At 31.9% G+C, this 21,443-nt stretch overlaps 3 protein-coding genes across 4 annotated transcripts; 2 read left to right on the forward strand and 1 right to left on the reverse strand.

Annotated features, from left to right (window-relative positions):
* The first annotated feature begins 5,166 nt into the window (after nucleotides 1-5,166).
* On the forward strand, nucleotides 5,167-6,735 carry LOC122601434. The gene is made up of 3 exons (XM_043774192.1): nucleotides 5,167-5,632; nucleotides 5,783-5,944; nucleotides 6,194-6,735. The coding sequence occupies exons 1-3, from the start codon at nucleotides 5,167-5,169 to the stop codon at nucleotides 6,733-6,735; spliced, it is 1,170 nt and encodes a 389-aa protein (XP_043630127.1).
* Nucleotides 6,736-14,787: 8,052 nt separating this feature from the next.
* Nucleotides 14,788-16,778, reverse strand: LOC122600067 (40S ribosomal protein S29-like). The gene is made up of 3 exons (XM_043772723.1): nucleotides 16,630-16,778; nucleotides 15,557-15,656; nucleotides 14,788-15,023 (listed from the first exon to the last, which is right to left on the reverse strand). The coding sequence occupies exons 1-3, from the start codon at nucleotides 16,689-16,691 to the stop codon at nucleotides 15,015-15,017; spliced, it is 171 nt and encodes a 56-aa protein (XP_043628658.1). The 5' UTR covers nucleotides 16,692-16,778; the 3' UTR covers nucleotides 14,788-15,014.
* Nucleotides 16,779-18,826: 2,048 nt separating this feature from the next.
* LOC122600790 (histone deacetylase 6) lies at nucleotides 18,827-20,191 on the forward strand. Of its 2 annotated transcripts, none has more exons than XM_043773551.1 (3): nucleotides 18,827-19,113; nucleotides 19,558-19,683; nucleotides 19,888-19,977. In XM_043773551.1, exons 1-3 carry the CDS (start codon nucleotides 18,923-18,925, stop codon nucleotides 19,946-19,948), a joined length of 378 nt encoding a protein of 125 aa, XP_043629486.1. In that variant the 5' UTR covers nucleotides 18,827-18,922; the 3' UTR covers nucleotides 19,949-19,977. The 2 variants fall into 2 exon arrangements, with proteins under 2 accessions (XP_043629486.1, XP_043629485.1); XM_043773550.1 differs by having other exon boundaries at nucleotides 18,835-19,113; nucleotides 19,791-20,191.
* The last annotated feature ends 1,252 nt before the right edge of the window (nucleotides 20,192-21,443 follow it).

The raw sequence follows: 21,443 nt of genomic DNA on the forward strand, positions 1-21,443 counted from the left end.
TTCAATTGATGTGTATTACCAACAAACTCTTAAAATTTGTACATTGTTGACCCAAATATTCAAATTTGTTCTCTCTTATACTCAAATCTTCAAAATTGTTTTTTTCACTAAAAGAAAACCCATAAATTATAATATTAATAATAAAAAAAAAAAACAAAAGAGTTTTCTTAAAAAAATTTCAACTGCTAACCGCTCAGTCACTGGGAAATTGTAATTGGTATTTCTATTGGTTAGGGGTTGTGCGGATTTTAATTTTGAGTGTTTTGGTACAAATTTCGAGTTCCAATTTGAAGAAACGAGAGAGAAAATGTTAATTTTGAGTTTTCCGGCGAAACGTTTGAATTCTTGCAGGCTAACAAAGGTAATTGTATAAGATATCTTTTTATCTGAATTAGGAATGTGAGTTTAAAATTGATAATATAAATGCCTAATTAGTCAACTATTCGTTTGACAAATTTCTGATTTACTACCAGATTGTCAACCAAATGGGACAAAAATCTGAATAAAACGTTTTTTTTTTCTGGAACATGTATATAATTGTTGGGGTTTTTTTAGAAAAAATCTTTTGTTTTATTTTTAATTAAAATTTCTTGGTTTTCTTTTTAGAGAGAGAAGCACTTTTGAAGATTTGAGTATGAGAAGATTTTGGTCAACCATGTATAAACTTTAAGAGTTTGTTGGTAATACATATCAATTAAAAAAGTTCAATGGCCAACCATGCACAAAAGGAAAAGTACATTAGTCATCTACATATTAAACCTGTCGTTGTGAATCCATGTCAGCTTTATTAACCGACTATAATCGGTCAACTACGGGTCAACCGTGTACAAAAAAAAAGTTGTGTGTAAACCTCATCAATAAAAAGTATAATGGGCAACCATGTATAAATGGGAAAATACGTTGGTCTTCCCATGATTAATCCCAATCATTTATCTTTGAAATATCTTCATCAACCTTTTACATCAAATACTTTTACAAAAACAATCTACATCACTCGACGTCGCCTCCATCACCAACAATCGCCCCAACCACCACAACGTCGCCAAAAAATTCATCGCTGCATTGCAAGTGTACCGTGCTAGTCATTATGATGTTTTTATTTTATGCTAGATGTAATATATTAACTCTTTTCATTATGTCTGTTGATTGTAACATGTGTAATAGTTACAAAAATGGATTGCATTTTCGGGGTTTGTAGTATTACACCAGTTGCAAGTTTGATACAAGCATGTGAAAAGTGGTGTTTCATGTTCATGTAACTGGTGTGATAACACAAGGACAACGAACACCACTTTTCACGTGTTTGTATCAAACTTACAACTGATGTGATATCGCATGGATCAAAAATGCAATTTGTTTTAATACAAACATGTGAAAAGTGATATTTCATGTTCTAGTACTTTATATTTTAAGGAAATAAATAATACGTGCAGAGCAACACTCTGCTTCGTATTACCAAATCCATCATGTGAAAAAATGTAAAAAAAAAGTAAAAATCAAAATCAAAATGTCTTTTGATACCATATTTAGAATGAAAAGTATTGGCTCAAACAACAAATCTAAAGTATACAAAAAAATCTATGATAATCTTGTAAGAACATGATGGAGACACCATACAAGATATATAATTGATCCTGTTGATTCAAAAAATACCCAAAAATAATTCTTCTAAATTTTCATTGATGCAAATAGAAAACCAAAATTTAGGGTTGCGTTTAGTTCAAGAAAACTCCATTGTTTTCCATTTTCATTTTCCAAAAAAACATGGAAAACAGGAAACACGTTCAAATTGTAATTTTTTAGAAAAGTTTTCCTAGAAAATGAAAATTCTTTTCCAACTTTTGCACTAAAATTAGGAAAACTGTTTTTTTCAGTTTTTGTTTTTACTTTTTTATTTTCTAAACCTTTTATAAACCTAAAATAAAAAAACAAGTGAATTTGAACATGTTTTTTAGTTTTTAAAATGGAAAAATGAAAACTCCATCTTTTATTTTGAATGCGTTTTCAAAATTTTCAAGGGTTTTTTAGAAATGAAAAACCTTTTCATTTTCTAGAAAACTAGAAATGAAAAACTTAAAAACATTTTCTCCAACTAAACACGCCCTAGGATTTTCACACCAAAACACAAGCATGTGTATAAGGAAAAAGATGAATTTTTGCTTTAATCAAGTATGATCATTTTCCCATGCATACAATGATATAAATAAACCAGCAAAATTCGAATGAGCCCTAAAATATTAATGGGCCGAAAGTTATAACAAAAACAAACCTTGAAAAAATCCGAAAAACTTAAATAAATGCCCATAACTCATGGAAAATGACGTTTTTGGGCCCGAAGACTAGTCGCCTGGTCGCACGTTGAAAACGGAGCTTTGTAGCAAAGGTTATGTCCATTTTATTGAAAGCCTCTTTTTATCATATCTTGGTCTTTTAAATATAAAAAGGTTTGGGATTCGATAGTTAGGCCTACATAAGAACACTAAAAAGTCAAAACTTGTATGATTACATAATTTTAAAGAGTGCTTTACAAATAATGTATATGCATATATGCACACTTGTGCTTTAGAGCATTAGTTAAGCAACAAATTATTCCAAATGATCTCGAAAATCAAATCAGTATCATGGATTTTACTTCTACTCTAAACTACAATTGACCACTTTTAATTATGTCGTGTGAAAGGGAAAAAAGAAAAAAACTTACCTCACATAGAACGATAGAATGATGTTTCCAAGCCAATAACCACATAAAACCTCAACGCCCAAAATGTGGTGCACCGATTACTCCTTATTCTATAATATCACGACTCTTGATGAGACCGACAACACTAAAGGCACGTTTGGTTCACATATTGTTTATGAACGAATATTTTTGATTTTTTTTGAAAATTCAAGTGACGGAAGGAAAGAAATTCATTCCTCCATCCCTAAGGAATGGAGATTTTATCAAATGATGAAATATTTACATTTTTACGGAATGAGATTTCTCCTTCTTTGAACAACCAAATACACTAAGGGCGCGTTTGGTTCACAAAATATTTTGAGAAGGAATGGAATCTTTCAAAGGAATTGGAATTTGAAGGAATTGAATTTGACGGAATGTTTTTGATTTTTTTGAAAATTCAAGTGATGGAAGTAATGAAATTCCTTCCTCCATCCCCAAGGAATGGAGATTCCATCAAATGATGGAATGTTTACATTCCTATGGAATGAGATTCCCTCTTCTTTGTGCAACCAAACACACTAAGGAATGAAATTCAATTCCAATTCCATCAAATTCTGTGAACCAAACGCGACCTAAGAAATTAATAAAATTTAATTCCAATTATATCAGTATCCATCAAATTTTATGAAGCAAATGCGACCTAATAATATTATACAATATCAATAATTTTTTTACTCTTCAAATTTGAGTAAATGTTCTCTTAAATACTAAATGTAATATATATCTTCTAACAAAGAGATCATCAATAACAGATTAATGCCACCTTATATAGACATCTGCTTGCATTTTAAATGCATGAGTGTTAATTGGACGTCGTACACCCTATAGACATATACATATTGCTTAAACGAGTGTTATTTTTTAAGACAATAATTGTAATCATCTCATTAATGCCAAAGTTTATGAACACTGCCACGTGCCATGTGGCGCTGTTCTATTGGTCCCGTCTGTACTCTGCTTTTTTCCCAGATTTTGCCATATCAGATTCCGTTAAGGTTATTTTTTGTTCGGTTTTTTTTGGTTTCGTACATAGTTTTTTTCGCTTTTGTGTTTTCTTTCTATTGGTCCACCTATACCCCGCGTTTTTTCGGATTTTGCTATATCGGATCCCGTTAAGGTTATTTTTCTTTCGGTTTTTGTTGGTTTATTACATAGTTTTTTTGCTTTTGTGTTTTCTTTCTATTGGTTCATCGTATACCCCCCATCACTATTTAGATTTTGCCATTTTTGATCCCGTTTGGGGTTTTTTCTTGGTGTTCATCATAGTTTTTTTGCTTTTGTGTTCTGAATTAATATATTGGAAACTTTTACACAATATTTAATTTTTCCTTTGTTATTTCTATTTTCGTTAAGTTTATTTATCTTTTGGTTTTCCTTGGTTTTTGATACTTTTTTTTGCTTATATGATCTCTTTTATTGGTTCATCATATACCCCGCATCACTATTTAGATTCTGACATTACGGATCCCATTTTGAGTTTTTTTCTTTCGTTTTTTTTTTGGCATGGTTATCAATAGTCACCATGCTTATTAAAACTTGACACGTTGCATCGGTTATAAAGTGACACATCAAACGTTTCCTATAGTTTGGATTTTACCACATTGCATCCTGTTCGGATTTTGTCACGTCTTTTTCTTTTTTAGTTTTGTTTTCCTTTTCGGATTTTTTATTACGGGTTACTTCTTTTGTTTTTTTCACACTTTTTAATTGTCATTCAACCTTATTGTGATACACCCTGTACCACTACTTGCATTTTGTTATATCGCATCCACCTGATATCTGAACTAATATATTAATATTTTTGCCATATCACATCCCGTTCAGGTTTCTACTACGGGTTACGTTTTGTTTTCTTGCATACTTTTAAACAAACATATTAATGACAAAATTATTTCTATTAAGCTGTCGAAAATTCACGGCATATATACTAAAATAACGAACCGTTTCAACAAAGGAATTGAGACCCTGCAACGTGGGGTCCAAAATTTTCTAGTCTTCATGAATTTTAAAGTAAGATATGAACAGTAAAAAATTTGTCGTTAATATAACTACAAATGTAAATGTACTTCTTTTGCTACACTTGCCTTTCTTCCTCTTTACCATTCAGCTACTCATTATGTTACCACTTAAATTAATTAGACCATTTGGAGTAGCCCGTTCTCACCAAAAAAATCCGTGTGGAACGCCCCACTTCGGCCCCGGGGGGCGTTCTAAAAGGTGAAAAAGCGTGTCACTTCCGATTTTGAACGCGTCCGGGCGTTTGGCCTGTAGTGGCATTGAGCCGTTGCATTCCTTGAAGTTTGCATTAATTTTTTTTTTTTTAACCCTTTTCACTCTATATATATACATACACATACACATATCAATATACATACACACACATATCTATCTATTTTTCTTTCAAAAAAATTACATACACACACATTCTCCTAAAAAATCACCATATGGATTCCGATGACTCATCCGGATCTTCTAACGGGTCTGCCGATTACGAAGAGCGTGTACAGAATGTGCTTCTTCGAGCCGCCGAACTAATTAGACGACAGATTGACGAACAACCTGCGCCAGTCATTAGAAGAAGGGTACCAGTTGATCGTGATCGTATTGAAGCACACGCTCGTTTGATGCGTGACTATTTTGCTAAAGAACAGCGATATCCAGCCAGACTTTTTAGACGAAGGTTTCGTATGTCAAAAAATTTATTTGAGCGGATAGTCGGTGATTTGGAGGCTCGGTACCCATATTTTCAGATGAGATATGACCGTGCTGGGCGCAGAGGGTTTGCCGGGGTACAAAAGTGTACATCTGCAATTCGTCAATTGGCATATGGCGTTAACAGTGATTTCCTTGACGAGTATTTGCAGATGTCTAAGCGAACATCAAGGGAATCTTGTCTAAATTTTTGTGTTGGTAATGATATTTTTAAATATTAATTCTATATAGTTATATACTTATATATATAGATAAATATTAATTCTATATAGTTATATACTTATATATATAGTTATTAATTCTATATAGTTATATACTTATATATAAGTTAACATTTATCATTAAAAGGTATACGGGAAATTTATGGAGCAAGATACCTACGGAGACCGACTCCGTCTGATCTTCAGCGTATATACGATGTTCATGAACAAGTTGTTGGTTTTCCCGGTATGATCGGTAGTATAGATTGTATGCATTGGCCATGGGAGATGTGTCCGGCGGCGTGGCGAGGTACTTACACAAGCGGGCATGTGGGTAGACCGTCTTTGATCCTTCAGGCTGTAGCATCAAACGATCTATGGATTTGAAATGCGTACTTTGGACAGCAAGGTTCTCACAACGATATCAATGTGTTTGAATCATCGCCAATTCTTGAAGAAATTGTAAACGGATTGGCACCCACTGGTTAGTGTTTTATTCTAGTATTTTAACTTCTAAATGTTTTTTTCTAAATGTTTTTTTTAAATGTTTTATTCGCAGCTTCGTTTTGGGCAAACAGAAACTTTTACGAGAAGGGCTACTATTTGGGCGACGACATCTATCCGGAATATGCTACATTTGTGAAGACCTTTTCCGACCCGATCGATGAAAAAAGAAGACATTTTAAGAAGAAACAAGAGTCGGCACGAAAGGGTATTGAGCGGGCTTTCGGTGTGCTTAAAAAACGATGGAAGGTGTTAAAACATCCGACACTATATTTGGACAAAAGAAATATCCAAGATGTTTGTTATGCTTGTATCATTTTACATAACATGATCCCGGAGGACGAAAACAAGGCCGTATGCCAGGACTACAACGCCCAAGAACCGAGTCTCAATCCAGATTATTGGAGCCGCATAACTCCAATGGAAGTTCGTATCCAAAATCTGCATGCCGTAAAAAACCGTGAAACCCACAACATGCTAACGGCAGATTTGGTTGACCATCTTTGGGCGAACACACCACATGACTTCGAGCCTGCAGCCGATCCCTTCGCCGATCTTCGAGAGTATGTTAGCACCGACGACGACGACTCCGATTAGTTTTATTTCGAGTTTTTATGTAATGTTTTTTAGTGTGTTGTTTTTTTTATAAATAAAAAGTAGTTTTTTTTTTTAAATAAAAAGTATGTTTTTAATAAAAAGTAGTATGTTTTATTTAATTTATTTATAAATAAAAAAAATAAATGGGAATGCCTCTAAATGGTATTCCTCCACCCCAAGGGAATGGGGGAATGCCCCTTATGATTGGTGAGTGCCACGTGTCATTATATGGATGGTGGAGAGGCATTCCATGGATGCTCAACTCCTAATAGTCTTAGGGGGAACATTATAAAAGCAATCTTGATATATAATTCTTCAAATATGAAGACGCTCATAATCAACAAGTATCTTTCAAACTTTTATTGATGAGCATATGTTGCATCTTTTGATCTTTCGATGTCATTCTTAGTACCACTAATACTTGTCATTTCTTTACCAGCTTCTTTCTACGACTTCAATTAGTCGTCTTGTGGTAGATCAATGATGATATTAAGTTTAACTAATAAACTTCCAAAACTGTTGATAGATGTCATTTGATGATTTTTTATTGATGTGACGTTGATTATGACTAGTTTTGCTGAAGACGAGTCTACGCATAAGGCAACCCTCCTCACAATATAAATGAGCTCAACAACGATTTTTGCATTATAATTCTAACTGGGGACCAACTCAAATGATAATTTGATAGAAACCATGATTTTTTTTTAACAGCTAACTATTCTACTCATACTCTTAAATTACACGTATGTTTGAAAACCAGGACTCTCAAAAAACCCCTATAAATCCACCCTCACAAATGTGAAAAATGAGACTCAAACCCAGATGGATTCTCCTAAGGTCAAAGACCTTACCAATGTGCCACCAACTCCATTGGCAACAGAAACCATGATTTATCTATATGAAAACACAAAACCAGCTCAAATGACCTTTGTCATTTTTGCAAAAATCTAAAACGGACGTATACGTAGACATGGAATATGATATGACGAATTGGGGTTGTACACTGAGAAGAAATTGGTGAAATCTTCAAGAGAACCTACCAATCGAGATGGTGAGTTAGATCGATCAGCCAACGATGTTGATGTAAAAAAGATATATAGCGTTTGAAAGTGAAATACAAAGTTTAAAGCTAAAATATTTAGTTTGGTTGTATAAATTGATTTCTAGTTTTTCAATTCTAATTTTCTATTAAATGAAAAGGATTTTTATTTTTTAGAAAACAAATAAATTGGAGATGGAGAAATAAATGGAAAATAAAAATGGAAAATGAAAAACAAGAAAAAGATATTTCTAAGTTTTCTATGGAAATGTAGAAAACATTGATTTTTGTTTTCTTGAAAAACATTATTATAAAACTATGATTCAAACGTGTTTTCTGCTACCAAATGCTCCCTTAGGGTGCGTTTAGTTAGGAAAAACACCCCTTGTTTTTTTGTTTTTTTTTTTTAAAGAAAACATAAAAAAATAGAAAAACGCGTTCAAATCATAGTTTCCAAAAATGTTTTTCATGAAAACATAAAATAACCATGTTTTCCACTTTTTTATAGGAAATTAGAAAACACTTTTTTTTAATTATTGTTTTCCACTTTTCATTATTAAATTTTGAAAACCTCAAATTGTTTTCCATTTTCTAGTTTTGAACGCCTTTTCAAAAATTTTATTTGCCTGCTAGAGATGGAAAACTCATTTCATTTTCTAGAAAATTAAAAATGGAAAACCAGAAATCATTTCCACAACTAAACGTGTCTTTGGGTTTTGATCAAACCTGATTTTTTTTTAATTTTTTTTAGTTAATTGAACAAGCAACTATACTTGTTTATATAAATGTATAACATCGAGTAATAGGATCGTAGTATCAAGCAAACTTGGTGTAGTGGTAAACTTCATTCCTATACTAGATTCAAATCTCACCACTTTGTGAGATATTGGAGGCCAATGAAGGACTTACGCTTTGTGCTCTATCCGAGTAACAAGAGCGGGTTTATGAGCTTACCTCAGGTCTTGCCCAAGGGTTCCCTACCTATGAGCCTCGAGCTCGTGACAGTATGCAAGTGTAGCTAGGTTAACCAATATGTATATACCGTTAAATGATCAGTCAGTCATTAAAAAAAAAGGATAATATCACATATGCCTGATTTTCTCATTATGATGTAATCGATTGAACAATTATACACTTGTTTGTTTAAAATATAAAAACATGTCAAAAGATCTAATTAATGGATAAAACATATGTTTGGCAAAACTGGCTGGTAGCTACTGGCTGGTAGCTACTAGCTGGTAGCTGTTAACTGATAGTTACTAGCTGTAGCTGATTTATTTTTTACATATTTTGATGTTTGGTAGAAGAGCTGTAGCTGTTAATAAAATGCATAAAATGACAAGAAATGACATTGATTAAAAAATACTTAACATTAAAATTAATATTAATATATATGTATATATTATATATTTGTATTTATATATATTCATAATCAAATAAAAGTGATTATTATAATTAAATAAAATAGTCATTTGACAAACTTACGAGTGTAACTTAAAAGTTATGTTGCTATAGCCTACATATAATTGTTTATAAAATATACTCTTTCTTATTTAATAAGTATAGTACTACTGTCAATATTCTAAAATGTAAAAACTAAAAAGTGTACTCCTATAACTCATGTTGCATATCAGTCTAAGAAGCGTAGGCTTGTAGGTACACTAAAAAGCATGTAGCCTCAAAGATTCTTACAAAATAAAAAGGGTATTTAAGTAGTTTGACATGGTAAAAGCTTGTAGCTACATTCAAACACTAGGCAATGTAGCGTTTACAAAAGAAGTTTTTTGATAAATTTAAAAGCTTGAAGCTGTCGTCACCAAACGAAGCTTTATACTTGATAGGAGCTTTTTCCTAAGAGCTTGAAGCTCTTAAAAGTTCTAAAAAGCTCCCAATCAAACATACCCAAAGTCATAATACTTGGATTATACTTGATTACTCGATCACTCTACTTATAAATTATAATCCGTCATGTATCAATATATATTAGAATATTATTGATTAATTATATGTGTAGACTTGCTATAATTAATCATAATTAATGATTTTCAACCAATATAGTGACGGAAGACACGACAAACATAGGACTAAATAAGAAATGATATTGACTAACAGAATGTTTGTTTAAAGGAGTAACAATAATACATCAACTTGCTAATAAAATATGGGAAATGCTAAATACAACCCTAAGGGTTGTATTTAACGTGTATAAAAAAACTTGTACATTCCATATTAAAAGTCCGTCCTTGATTTTCATGGTAAATGTACAAACAATTTATGCACCTTAAACACAGTCCTAAGGGCTGTATTTAGCAAACCCCATAAAATAAAAATAAATATATATAATAGAGGGATGATGTTGTAATTTACACTTTATGCAAGGAATTTGTCTTGCTGATAATGAGGAGTTGATGTGGTTTGTCTCAACTCCTATTGTCCCTTGTAGTGATGTGTTCTTTATATGGAGGGAGGTTAACATTTAATGGTCATGTGTAACTGAACCTTACATTCGGAGCATGAATTGTAGGTCCATCGTATTAACACTACATGATTGAGAAAGGGATAGAAAAGGTTAAGTTTCTCACATCTTTGTTGACAACCGTATCATGTCTCGTCTATTTTGTTTCAAATAATTGTTTTCAAGTCTTTTTAGTAGGACTCTTCCAAGTTCTTTAACACTCTATAATTGAGAAAGGGATGGAAAAGGTCGTGTCCCTTGATTCTTACTCGTTGTCACATCAACGGCACATTAGCACCTCCTTACTGACACTACACCCCTGCCGACAACACATTTTCAAATTTCCAATGCGTGCAACTTTCCACTAACTCTTCTGCACCTAGTCGCCTCCTTGATGAATCTCCACAATGAGCCTCAAGGAAGAGACGCACTGTCAAGGGCTTCAATTCTTTCCAAGACGAGGTGCTGACAAGCCTCACGCCAAACCGTTTCTAGCTTGTTTGGAGGGGCCTAATTAGCTAGGTATCACGGATAAAGATGTAAATTCAATTCTATATATATAGATTGCAGGGCCGGTTATTAAAGTGTGCGGAGGGTGCTAGCGAGCTGGGTCCGGTATTTTTAGGGGCTCACAGTTTTTAGAAAAATCCGTATATATATGTTTTTTCTTATATAAAAAACGATTGATAAACTTTCTTAGACACATTTATATAATTTAAAATCCATATAAACTGACAATTTTTACAGACTTTTTGAAAGGCATTACTGAATACTCACTGACAAATTTGAGTTTACTCAGACAACTATCTCCATACAACTAATTAAATAAACAATAAAACTTGTGTTGAACAAACCCATCCGTTAGTCAAGATTCTTGAAACCTCAATGTGCAACCACGCACTCAGGTATTTTAGTTTCTATAATTTTCCAATTCCATTGTTGGAAATCAGGCCCTAAATCTTACACATAATACACACAAATATATATCAGAAGCTGCTGAATTAAAATGAGAACAAAACTTGCTATGTTTTTTTCTAAAATGAGAGTACAAAAGAAAAGATACTGACTACTATCCCTATTTATACTAATAGAAATAAACGTACTAAAACTAACTAAACAAAACAAACACATGATCTTCCTATTTTTTAGCGACTCCCTCACGTACTCTTTCCACAAAACTCAGTCAACACAAGACCAATTCTATCACATGAGTAGTCTAACTGCTATTCCATGATCCATGCTTCTGACCCGCAACCAGTTCTTGAACCGTACTCTTCCAAACCGATCCGCAACATCAAGATTATTCCAACATCCATTACTTCATAGTTTTTATAATATCATAGTTTATTATTTAGTTATTTATTAATTTAGGATAATAGGTTAAATCTTTAAGATTTTATTGATTAATATTTAGTTGATTAATATCGTCCTACTTATATATCAATAACATTTATCGTTCCTATCATACGTTATTATTGACTCGCTATTTTAGAGGTCCATTTTTTATTCTTGAGCCAGATCCTGAAGTCTTTTTTCATTTTCGGAGACGACACTGATAGATTGTAATTAGGATTGCATGTCAAAAACAATGGTAATGGAGCTATGATACCACATCCGAAAATGAATTGAACTGCATATTGTTCTTAATTAGTATATTTTGCCGCATAACTTGCCTATTAGAATCTCACTTTCAACATTATGTTTTAGTTCTTAATTAATTAAAACGTCTCAATTCAAGGAGTGTTCTAAACAGATTAACTTAAATGTCATACACCTTCTATATGTGTCAATTGTGTTTAGTTTAAATTGCTCCAACAACATCACGTAAATTTTTTTTAATTTAAGTCATTCGTTTGGATGATTTGTGAAATGAACTTGACATAAAAACCGAGCTAGAAGTAGAGTTGAACATATATCTATCATTTTATTAGAAAAGCTAAAGAAACGAATTGAACCAAGGAGACATATCCAAATGAAACATGGTGTCATGTTAATAATCCAAAAATGAATTGTAATTTCACCTTTATAACTTGTATTTTTTTTGTTCATCTTCCTTTAAGTTAGCTAATTATTCAGCCTAAATAATTTATTTACAGTATTTTTTTTTTTGGCATAAGTTAAACTCACGATTTATTTTATTAATAAATCATCACACTGTGGGAATTAAACCCTTTGTAAATATGTTATTACATATGCAAATAATATATTCTTCTAACCTTGTTCATGAAATATGATACATGTGCACATTTTTGGACATAAATGGACATGGGACGTCGAAGACCTTTGAATTTAAAAGAAAGTGAAGAAACCGTTAAGACAAAGGACAATACAGTAAAATCCAACTGACTTCATTTTCAGACCTTCTTTTTCTCTGACCTGCACTTGTTGACTTGCTCAATTGAACAATGTTTATTTTTAAACCCTTTTATTCTTGACGAGAGTAAGTATCTACGCATTATGGTGGTAAGATGGTAGGGTGATATGTCGTAGGTTGTGATAGGTCATAGGTTATTATATGTCATAGAGTATGATAGCCAAATGTTTTAACCGTACGGGCTCCACCATCGGATTTAAAAATTCGTCGAAAGTATATCGAATGACATATCTAATGATAGAGCATGATTTTTTAAGAACACCCATATAATTTTTATAATTTATCGATATACGGTTTTTGAGATAAAAGATTTTAAATGATATAAAGAAATTTATGAATAAGAAAGAAAAATGAGTGGTTGAGATTTATTGTAAGGGTATTATGAATAAATGATAGGATATTTTAGGCTTTTAACTTGTGTAGTTGAAAAATAGAGGAAACAAATGTTTTATAATGTAATAGAGATAGAGAAAAAGGGTATATCAAGAATAAAAAAATTACAAAAACAAATAAAACTAAAAAGGTTTTTAACAAAATCATTTATTATATAATTGCTTATACATATTTATATGATAATTTATGTCTATTTGATCACTAACTATCTCATGAAATATTTATTTATAAAATATTTGGATACATATATTCATGGCAATATTTATGCACATATGTTCATGGAATCTATGTCTCTCCATAACTGTATAATGAATGAAAATTTATATCTTCACATAATTGTAAAATCCAATATTACACGTAAATAATTAAAAAACAATTATCATGTAAAAAATAATGATTGATGAACTTGATTTTAGCAAATTCCTAAAAAGTCATGTAATTTTGGAGTTACTAACCTAACTTTTCACTTTTGTATATACAGGCAGGATCAGTCACCTGGGCAAACCAACCCTTTCTTATCTTTTTTTTTATTATGTTCTTCAACCTCCCCATGGGTCGCTCACTCCTATGAATAGATATTCGTTGATCAAATCGATCGATAATTTTTTAATATCTTAGGTGGGCCATCAGAGATTTTGAGAGAATCCCCTCTTGGTCGTCAGAAGCGAACTTCCGGGCCGGGAAGGAGCCAGAAGGCTTTATTCAGAGGTGGGTCTTTCAACTGCCTACTCTTTCGATTTGCAAGTTTAAGTTTTTGTTGTTTTAATATGTCACCCAAGTTAAAAAAAAAAAAAAAACAATCAGCAAAATGATCTCCTTTATTGTAGGATTTTGCTTAAGTATTTGTCTAATTCATTGTTAATACGATTCAATGACTAGATTCTATAGAATTAGGTATCATTTTTTTGTTAGATTATATTCCCCACTAATCACCTATAAGGCCATAATACTCGCAGAAAATATTATTACGTTAACACCATATTTCCGTCACAATACCTCCTATTTTATTCACAATCATCACAAACACTACTTAAACTAAAACGTATTTTTTACTCGATTAATACCCACCGATCCCCCACCACTCTGGTAAACTCTCCTCAGTCAAAACCTGAGTTATGTAGTCTAAATTTGTGTTTAAACACTATCACTTGCTATAATTTATTTACTTTTACAACTCTGGTGCGCATGCATAGACCATCTTCGAAGGCCGAGGTTAACCTCGCCCTAAGGGTATCTATGTGAACCTGTCAGAGGGTCGCCATTGAAGGGTCACTACAAACATCAGGTAAAAGGCTGGGTTGAGACGCAAGTGTGCTATATGCTGGTGCACTCAATGACGCGCGTGCTGGAGGCAAATGAGGATTAGAGATGTCTTAGTATTATGGTTAAATCTTGTCAATAAGGAAATGTACATGTCACGACGTGACCGAAAATTGGCTTAGAATAACTATAAAAATTTTGATTTTTTTTACACAACTAGCATCGGATATGCCAATTTAGTTTCATCTTCAATAATGTACATATAAAACTAGATAATAAATTTAAGGGTTACTTGAATATTGCACTACCCAAAATGTGATTTGTGCACTAAATACTATTCCAAGTTAATCGACTCTGCTAAAATTGAACACTAAACAGTAAACACCAATTCAGTATTCGAATTTATTATAAACGAAGCACTATAAAATAAGTAAGGATTTTGCTTATTTCTTGTAAATTTGATTTAGATTTCTAAATATAATAAAGTCAAACAAGACAGTAGACAACTTCTATACCCGCATGTAAGATAACTGGATTAAACATGGTATCACACTAAATATAATTCTCAAAACATAGTAGTCTTCCCAAATATTGTAATAAGCATATGGTCTTAGCTTACTCAGAAATACATTTAATAGCATAACAAACATGCAAATAAAGAAGTCATAGACAATACTGTAATGTGATTAAGAAAAATAACTAGAAGCCATTTCCTCACATATTAGCATGTCTCTTTTCCATAAGATCTTCATAACTGCTTAACGGTACTGCAAAGATCAAAGAATACAAATATTAATCCGGTGTCACATACCAAGAAGAGCGTCCAAAAAGAGTAACCAAAAATAAAACATAGCAAACTTGTATCACATACCAAACAAGGCAAACATATAGAGTAACCAAACAAATAACAATGCAAACAACTTGTGCCAATAACTTTAGGCTTTAACTCTAATCTGACACAGCAAAGCCATCTATTTTGCAACATATAATCTAAAGCAAGCAGTGTTCAAATTACTACAAACATCGCGCACCAAGACTATCATCTATGAACAGGTTGAACAAAGTAATATTTTAACATTTGGGCGTATATATTCAGACACAACACATTGCAAATTCAAACATGTCTCAATAACGATTTCACAACCACTTCACTGGACTGTCACCTTAAATACGTTGTACCAAGTAATTGCATAATGAAAACATGGTTCAGAGTGAAACTTACAGTAACCAAAAAAATAGCACTTGATCAAAAAATTTAAAACAATCAAAAAGATCTTTAAGTTACAAAGATAAAACATACCTTAATGAAACCAATTTCCTTAGCGTTGCTGTGGAAACACTGTCGGCAGCACATGAGACCATACTTCCTGATTATTCCGTGTGAGTTACCACACACACGGCTGCAAAAACCAAACAAGTAAACCCCAATTAAACAATAAATACATTACCAATGTGTATAACACCTCCACAATAAAAGCATACGGGTTGAATAACTATCACAATCCCAAATAAGAACCTTTCCTCCCCCTTTAGTCACCGGAAAGAATGAACAACCATATACAACAAATACCAATACCTGTATGCTAACAATCCGTAACAGTAGTCTTACTTCTTAATAAATACAAGTGACAGTTTTTAACCAGTCAGAATCAGGCTACAAAAACATGGACCTTTTTTTTCACTCTCTTTGCAAAAAGTCAAAATCGGGTCAGGACTATACAAGTAGCATTTCCTAACAAAAAGATCGAAAAAATGCAAACACTAGCCATTTAACTAAGCTTTGCTAGCCATACCCAACTTTTAATTTTCAATAAATTAGATTATAAACATTTCATCCTTCACGTCAATCCAAATAAAACCGTAACAAGTGATTGTCTAAATATCCTATCCAACTATTTATTTGCAGTTTTGTCTAAATATCTTATTTTTCATTAAAATGGATTATAAACATTTCATTCTTCACAAACAACAATCCAACAAAAATTATAAAAAGTTATAACACAATATCAACTAAAACAAACTAAACTAATTTTCATAACATCTATAACCTAAAAAACAGCCTCATCTTAAACCTACCTGTTTATCCATAAATACGTACATCGATTTAAATATATATGTTTGTATATATATATCAACTAAAACAAACTAAACTAAATTTCAGAACATCTATACCCCAAAATCACTAAATAGTAACATATCTTTGTAGCTGCATCATCTTAAATATTATAACACAATATCAGAATATTATACATACATCGATTTAAATATATATGTGTGTATAGATATACACATAGATATATAATAACAGAATATTATAAAAAAAAAAAACACAAAAACAGAAAAAGAAACGGAAATTGAAGGCGGTGATGATACCAGGAGCGAGAACCAGGACCGTAGGTTTTAGGATGAGAATTCCAAATGTTTGAGTGCCCCATCTTCTTCTTCTTCTTTCTTTAGCTGCTGGTTGTTGGTTTGTTAATAGACAGCCGCTTAGATGAGGGTTTCTTTGAGAAAGAAAAAAGGAGCTAAGCAAATGTGAGACTATTTATACATCGAAAACCCTAGTTTGTATTTGTGGACTCTTCCTTATTGGGCTGGGCTGGGCTGGATGGGCCGGGCCAAGTTTTAGCCAATCCCCAAAAAATTGTTGAAGACTTTGCATCCAATATCCAATTAACCAAAATCAAAAAAGGGTTTAAATGATTTTTTAATTTGCATATTGTGGTAATTGTATTTATATTCTTTTGGTTAAATTATATTTTACTATCTATTAAACTGTTAAATTTTAAACTGGTAAAATTATTTTTGATTCAATTTTGGAAAAACAGATAAAGAGAAACAATCGTTGAAAAATGTGAACTTGTTAGAAGAAGTCTATATATCTTAATAAAACAAATTACATGGTGCATTAGTGCATACAAAACAACAAATTAACTTTTTCATTGACATTTTAACCTTAGATTTTTTAGTCAAGTTTTTTTTTTTAATTCTAAATTTCCTTATCCATAGGGATTTGGCTAACGATGTTATCACACCTAGATTTTTATTTTTTATTTTTTAACGGCAAATTTGGGTTTAGCGATATGCCTTTTTATATACCCAACTCCAATTCTAGAAGAAATCGGATGTGAAAAAGCCCCTAACTATTTTCCTTTAAAAATTATTTTCTTAAATAAAAGGACTATTTGTACTAACTATTTTTCGTGTGTAAAAAATATTGTTTAGAAAAGGTGGCTGTGATAATATTCATCCCATGTTTCTAAAGCGTCTTTTTCGAATTTGTCACATTTCTTCAAGCCTCAAGTACCAAATGTCCAAATGTGATTTGGGGAATGAGACTATTAGAATGTGTTACATTGGGCTTTTTTTTAAAAAAATAATAGGACTTACTATCTTATAATGTAAATAATTTTATACGAATTGTCATAGTATATTGAAACTTCAATCAATCATATGTATTGTATGTAATGAACTTTCAAACTCAATGCATTGTATGTATTTAGGTATATGTGACAACCATATAAGTTGACACATATAAAACTTTTGATTAGTTAGATACATACAATGCACAACATTTAAAAGTGTACTACGTAATTATGCATAAAATTAGAGTTTGATATACATCATAACAATTCGTGTAAAATTTTTTACATTTTGAAGTACTAATAGCAAAGAATGTGCTTGCCTCTTTTGTAAAGAATGCGTCGCATTAAAGTAAAAATGGCAAGGATGCGCTACATTCTATTGCCAATGAGTGTACATCTAATGCACCAGATTTGAGTCTCTATGCTTCACATTAGTGGTTTGAGTGGTGATGCGTTGCATTGGTTTCCGCTCAATGTTAAGTTTCTAATTTTGGATTCTTTTTAATAGTTTTGATAATGTATAAGTGTTTTGTGATATACATATGTATTCATCAAAAAAAAAAAAAAGAGTTTGGACCCATTACAATTGGAAAAAATGAAAATGATATGTTTTTTTTTTGACATGATTAGTCTAATAATCATTTGAACAAGTTGATTAGATTTACGAGTGTAGTTTATTATTATTATTTTTTAATTTCATCTTTTAATTTTACCAAATATAAATAGGGTTTAGAGTCTCAAAATATAATAAACTACTTGAATGTCTATTATATGTAATGAATTTTTAAATCTCTATGTATTCAGGTATATATAATAATCATATAAGCTGTCACGTCCAGTATATCATTGTCAGTTTACAAGTTGGGTAGATTTAATAACGGGGATTTGAAGTTCATTAGATACAATGAACATCTGAGTAGTTTATTACACGACCTAAACCCATATAAGAGTTATATTTATCTTTTTGAACAGTTAGTCGGTATTCGACATCAAGGGACACATCACCGTATAATGGTGAAGCCCTGTACATACTCTAAACTACGAGATGTAGACCATCAGCGGTTACAGATGACATGTCAATCCATAACATGGGGTAAAACCAAATAACTCTAGCCAGTTGATCTAGCCTTATTCACTCATTATTTTTAGGAGAATAGACAATTTCGGATTATATTTTCAACAGCCGGTAGGTACTTAATTTTCCGGTTATTTTAATTAGTGATTTTAAATCCCCGAAAACTCACAAAATAAGATAGTTAAAAGGCTGAAAGAATAAAAGCAAACCAGAAAACAGAAAATAAATGGCAGACAAGGAGAAAATGGTATCCGATTGCTCATCGTATTCTCATGATCAAACCAATGAAGAAGATTTGACAGCTGCGTTATATGGATCCGAATCCGGGTGGGTCGAAGCCCGTACTCATTGCGATCATCTGGATACACTTTCTTCGGATCTAACCCACATCCCCACCCCCGACACTCCCTGTACCAGGTTCCAAACTTTATACACTACTATATTTTGTTACAAATCACTTAATAAATATTTATAACCTCAAAATAGATTATGGGTCATGCCCAATTTTGCTGGACCTTTGATTTGATTTGAGTTGGTTTTTTTTTTTTTTTACTATGGGCTAACTACTTGAAAATTATTTGTTTTGATGAGTTTATATATGGAAATAGAATGTTAATCCTTTTTGTGCAATCTAGAATGAATGATTTAAAGTATATAAACAACTTACTTTTAGATATTGATATTGTATGCTGGTGGTGCTAATGAAGTTGTCACATAACACCATATAAGTTGTCGCGTCATCTGAAAAGCAATATTTGAAAGCCGAATGTATATTTGTTTATTCGACACAACAACCATTTGTTAATTGTAACCTTACTTATTGAAAATGTGTTGTATGTGTTGTTGTTACATGGTGTAAAGGTGCCATCATCCTGCTGAAAATTGGTTGTGTTTGGGCTGCAAGGAGGTTTTATGTAGCCGATTTATCAACAAGCATATGCTCAAGCATTATCAACAACAAAATCATAGTGTAGCCTTAAGTTACAGGTATATATGATATATTGAGGAACTCATATTGGAATAACAATTTATATTTGAAATTTTATAACTTTTAAAAATACACCCAAAATTGTAAACTTCGTTTTTTGGTGAAGTGATTTGTCAGTTTGGTGTTTTTCTTGTGACTCATATTTGGATGCACACGTTATGCCTCTTCTTCGGCCTGTTTATGAAACTGCTTATATATTGAAGTTTGGTGAAGCACCACCGTTTCGAACAGTTGAAAGTTTGCAACTTGGAGATAGCCAAGTAGATGGTTCCACGTCTGGCAAATAAAAGTATATGTCGTTTCTGCATTGCTAAGGTTAAGTTTGTCGTCTCTGTATTGCTAAGGTTAAGTTTAAGTTCTTGTTTTTACCTTCCTGTATAGAGCTTAACTTATTAGACCGCAAATGTTAAGATTGAAAATGAAGTGTTTGATCAGGATGAAATATTGAATTATGACATCTTTTGTTTAGATTTTATAAGGTGCAAAGGTGGTTTGTCTTTTGGTTTATCACTTCGTTGGTCTTGTGTAGTTGTGTTGAAATATTGCTTACTATTCCACGATTCCATTTGTATTAAAAACCTACATCACTTGCTTATTTTTGTTGTTAAAACTCCATTGAAATACTAATGTTTTTCCATGAGCTTTTCTAGTAACATTTCAATCCAAAAATGCATTCAGTTCTGTTAATTTGTATCAGTTGAAGATAAGCAAAGTTCAGTGGCAGAACCAAGAATCATTGTGACCCATGGTACTGGTAGCGGGTAGCTTAATTTGTTAAGACCTATAGCACTAGCAAAGAATTTCACTATTTAAAATTAAAATTACACTTCGTGAGCTGAACGGACCTATAGCCAGGCTACCCCTAGTTATAAGGGTAGTTCCGCCACCGAAGCAAACTTGAACTTATTCGGTTATGTCGTCATCATAGGGGTGTTGAAAATAACCAAACCCAAATAACCCGACCCAACCCGAATGGGTTTGGGTGATACGGGTTGGGTTATTTGGTTTGTGGGTCGTCATTTGGGTTAACCCAAATAACCCAAAGCTTAATCGGTTTGGGTTGTGGGTGAAAATGTTATAGTTTGGGTCAACCCAAATATCCCAAATAAGATGCGTTTATATATATATACACTAATATAACACATTAAATTTGTTTAAAGTATATATTATTTGAATATTAAATTTTCATTTATAAACAAAATCAGAAACGTGTAAAGTTAAATAATAATGGATGTTAAAAAATACACTAATAAAAGATCATAAAAATATGAATATAAAAAGAGTTATATATTGTCAAAATTTGTTTATTTAATATCAGTAGTTTCGATATTTTTATATAGTTTGTAATTTATTTGTTTTGTCTATGACTTTTATTCTAATAATATTATCATTTTTTCATTCAAGAATTCAAAAAACGCATAATCAAAAATGTTTCAACACATTTGAAAATAAAGAACTTAGTCTATATAAGTATCACTATTATTCAAGTTTTTGAAATTGAAATTATATTGTTACAATATTGCGTAACTAATGCACATAAATTCAATGACATTTTATTTGGGTTAACCCGAACCCAAACAACCCAAACCCAAATAACCCAAATATTATTTGGTTTAGGTTACGGGTTAACTTATAATTCTTTGAAACCCGAATAACCCGAACCAAATAACCCAAAATCCAATTAACCCGACCCATCAACACCCCTACGTCATCATGTACTTGTCTCATGTGTGTGCATTTCATGGTGATTTAGAAGGTA

Source organism: Erigeron canadensis, chromosome 5 (assembly GCF_010389155.1).
Source record: "Erigeron canadensis isolate Cc75 chromosome 5, C_canadensis_v1, whole genome shotgun sequence".
Classification (NCBI taxonomy): Eukaryota; Viridiplantae; Streptophyta; class Magnoliopsida; order Asterales; family Asteraceae; genus Erigeron; species Erigeron canadensis.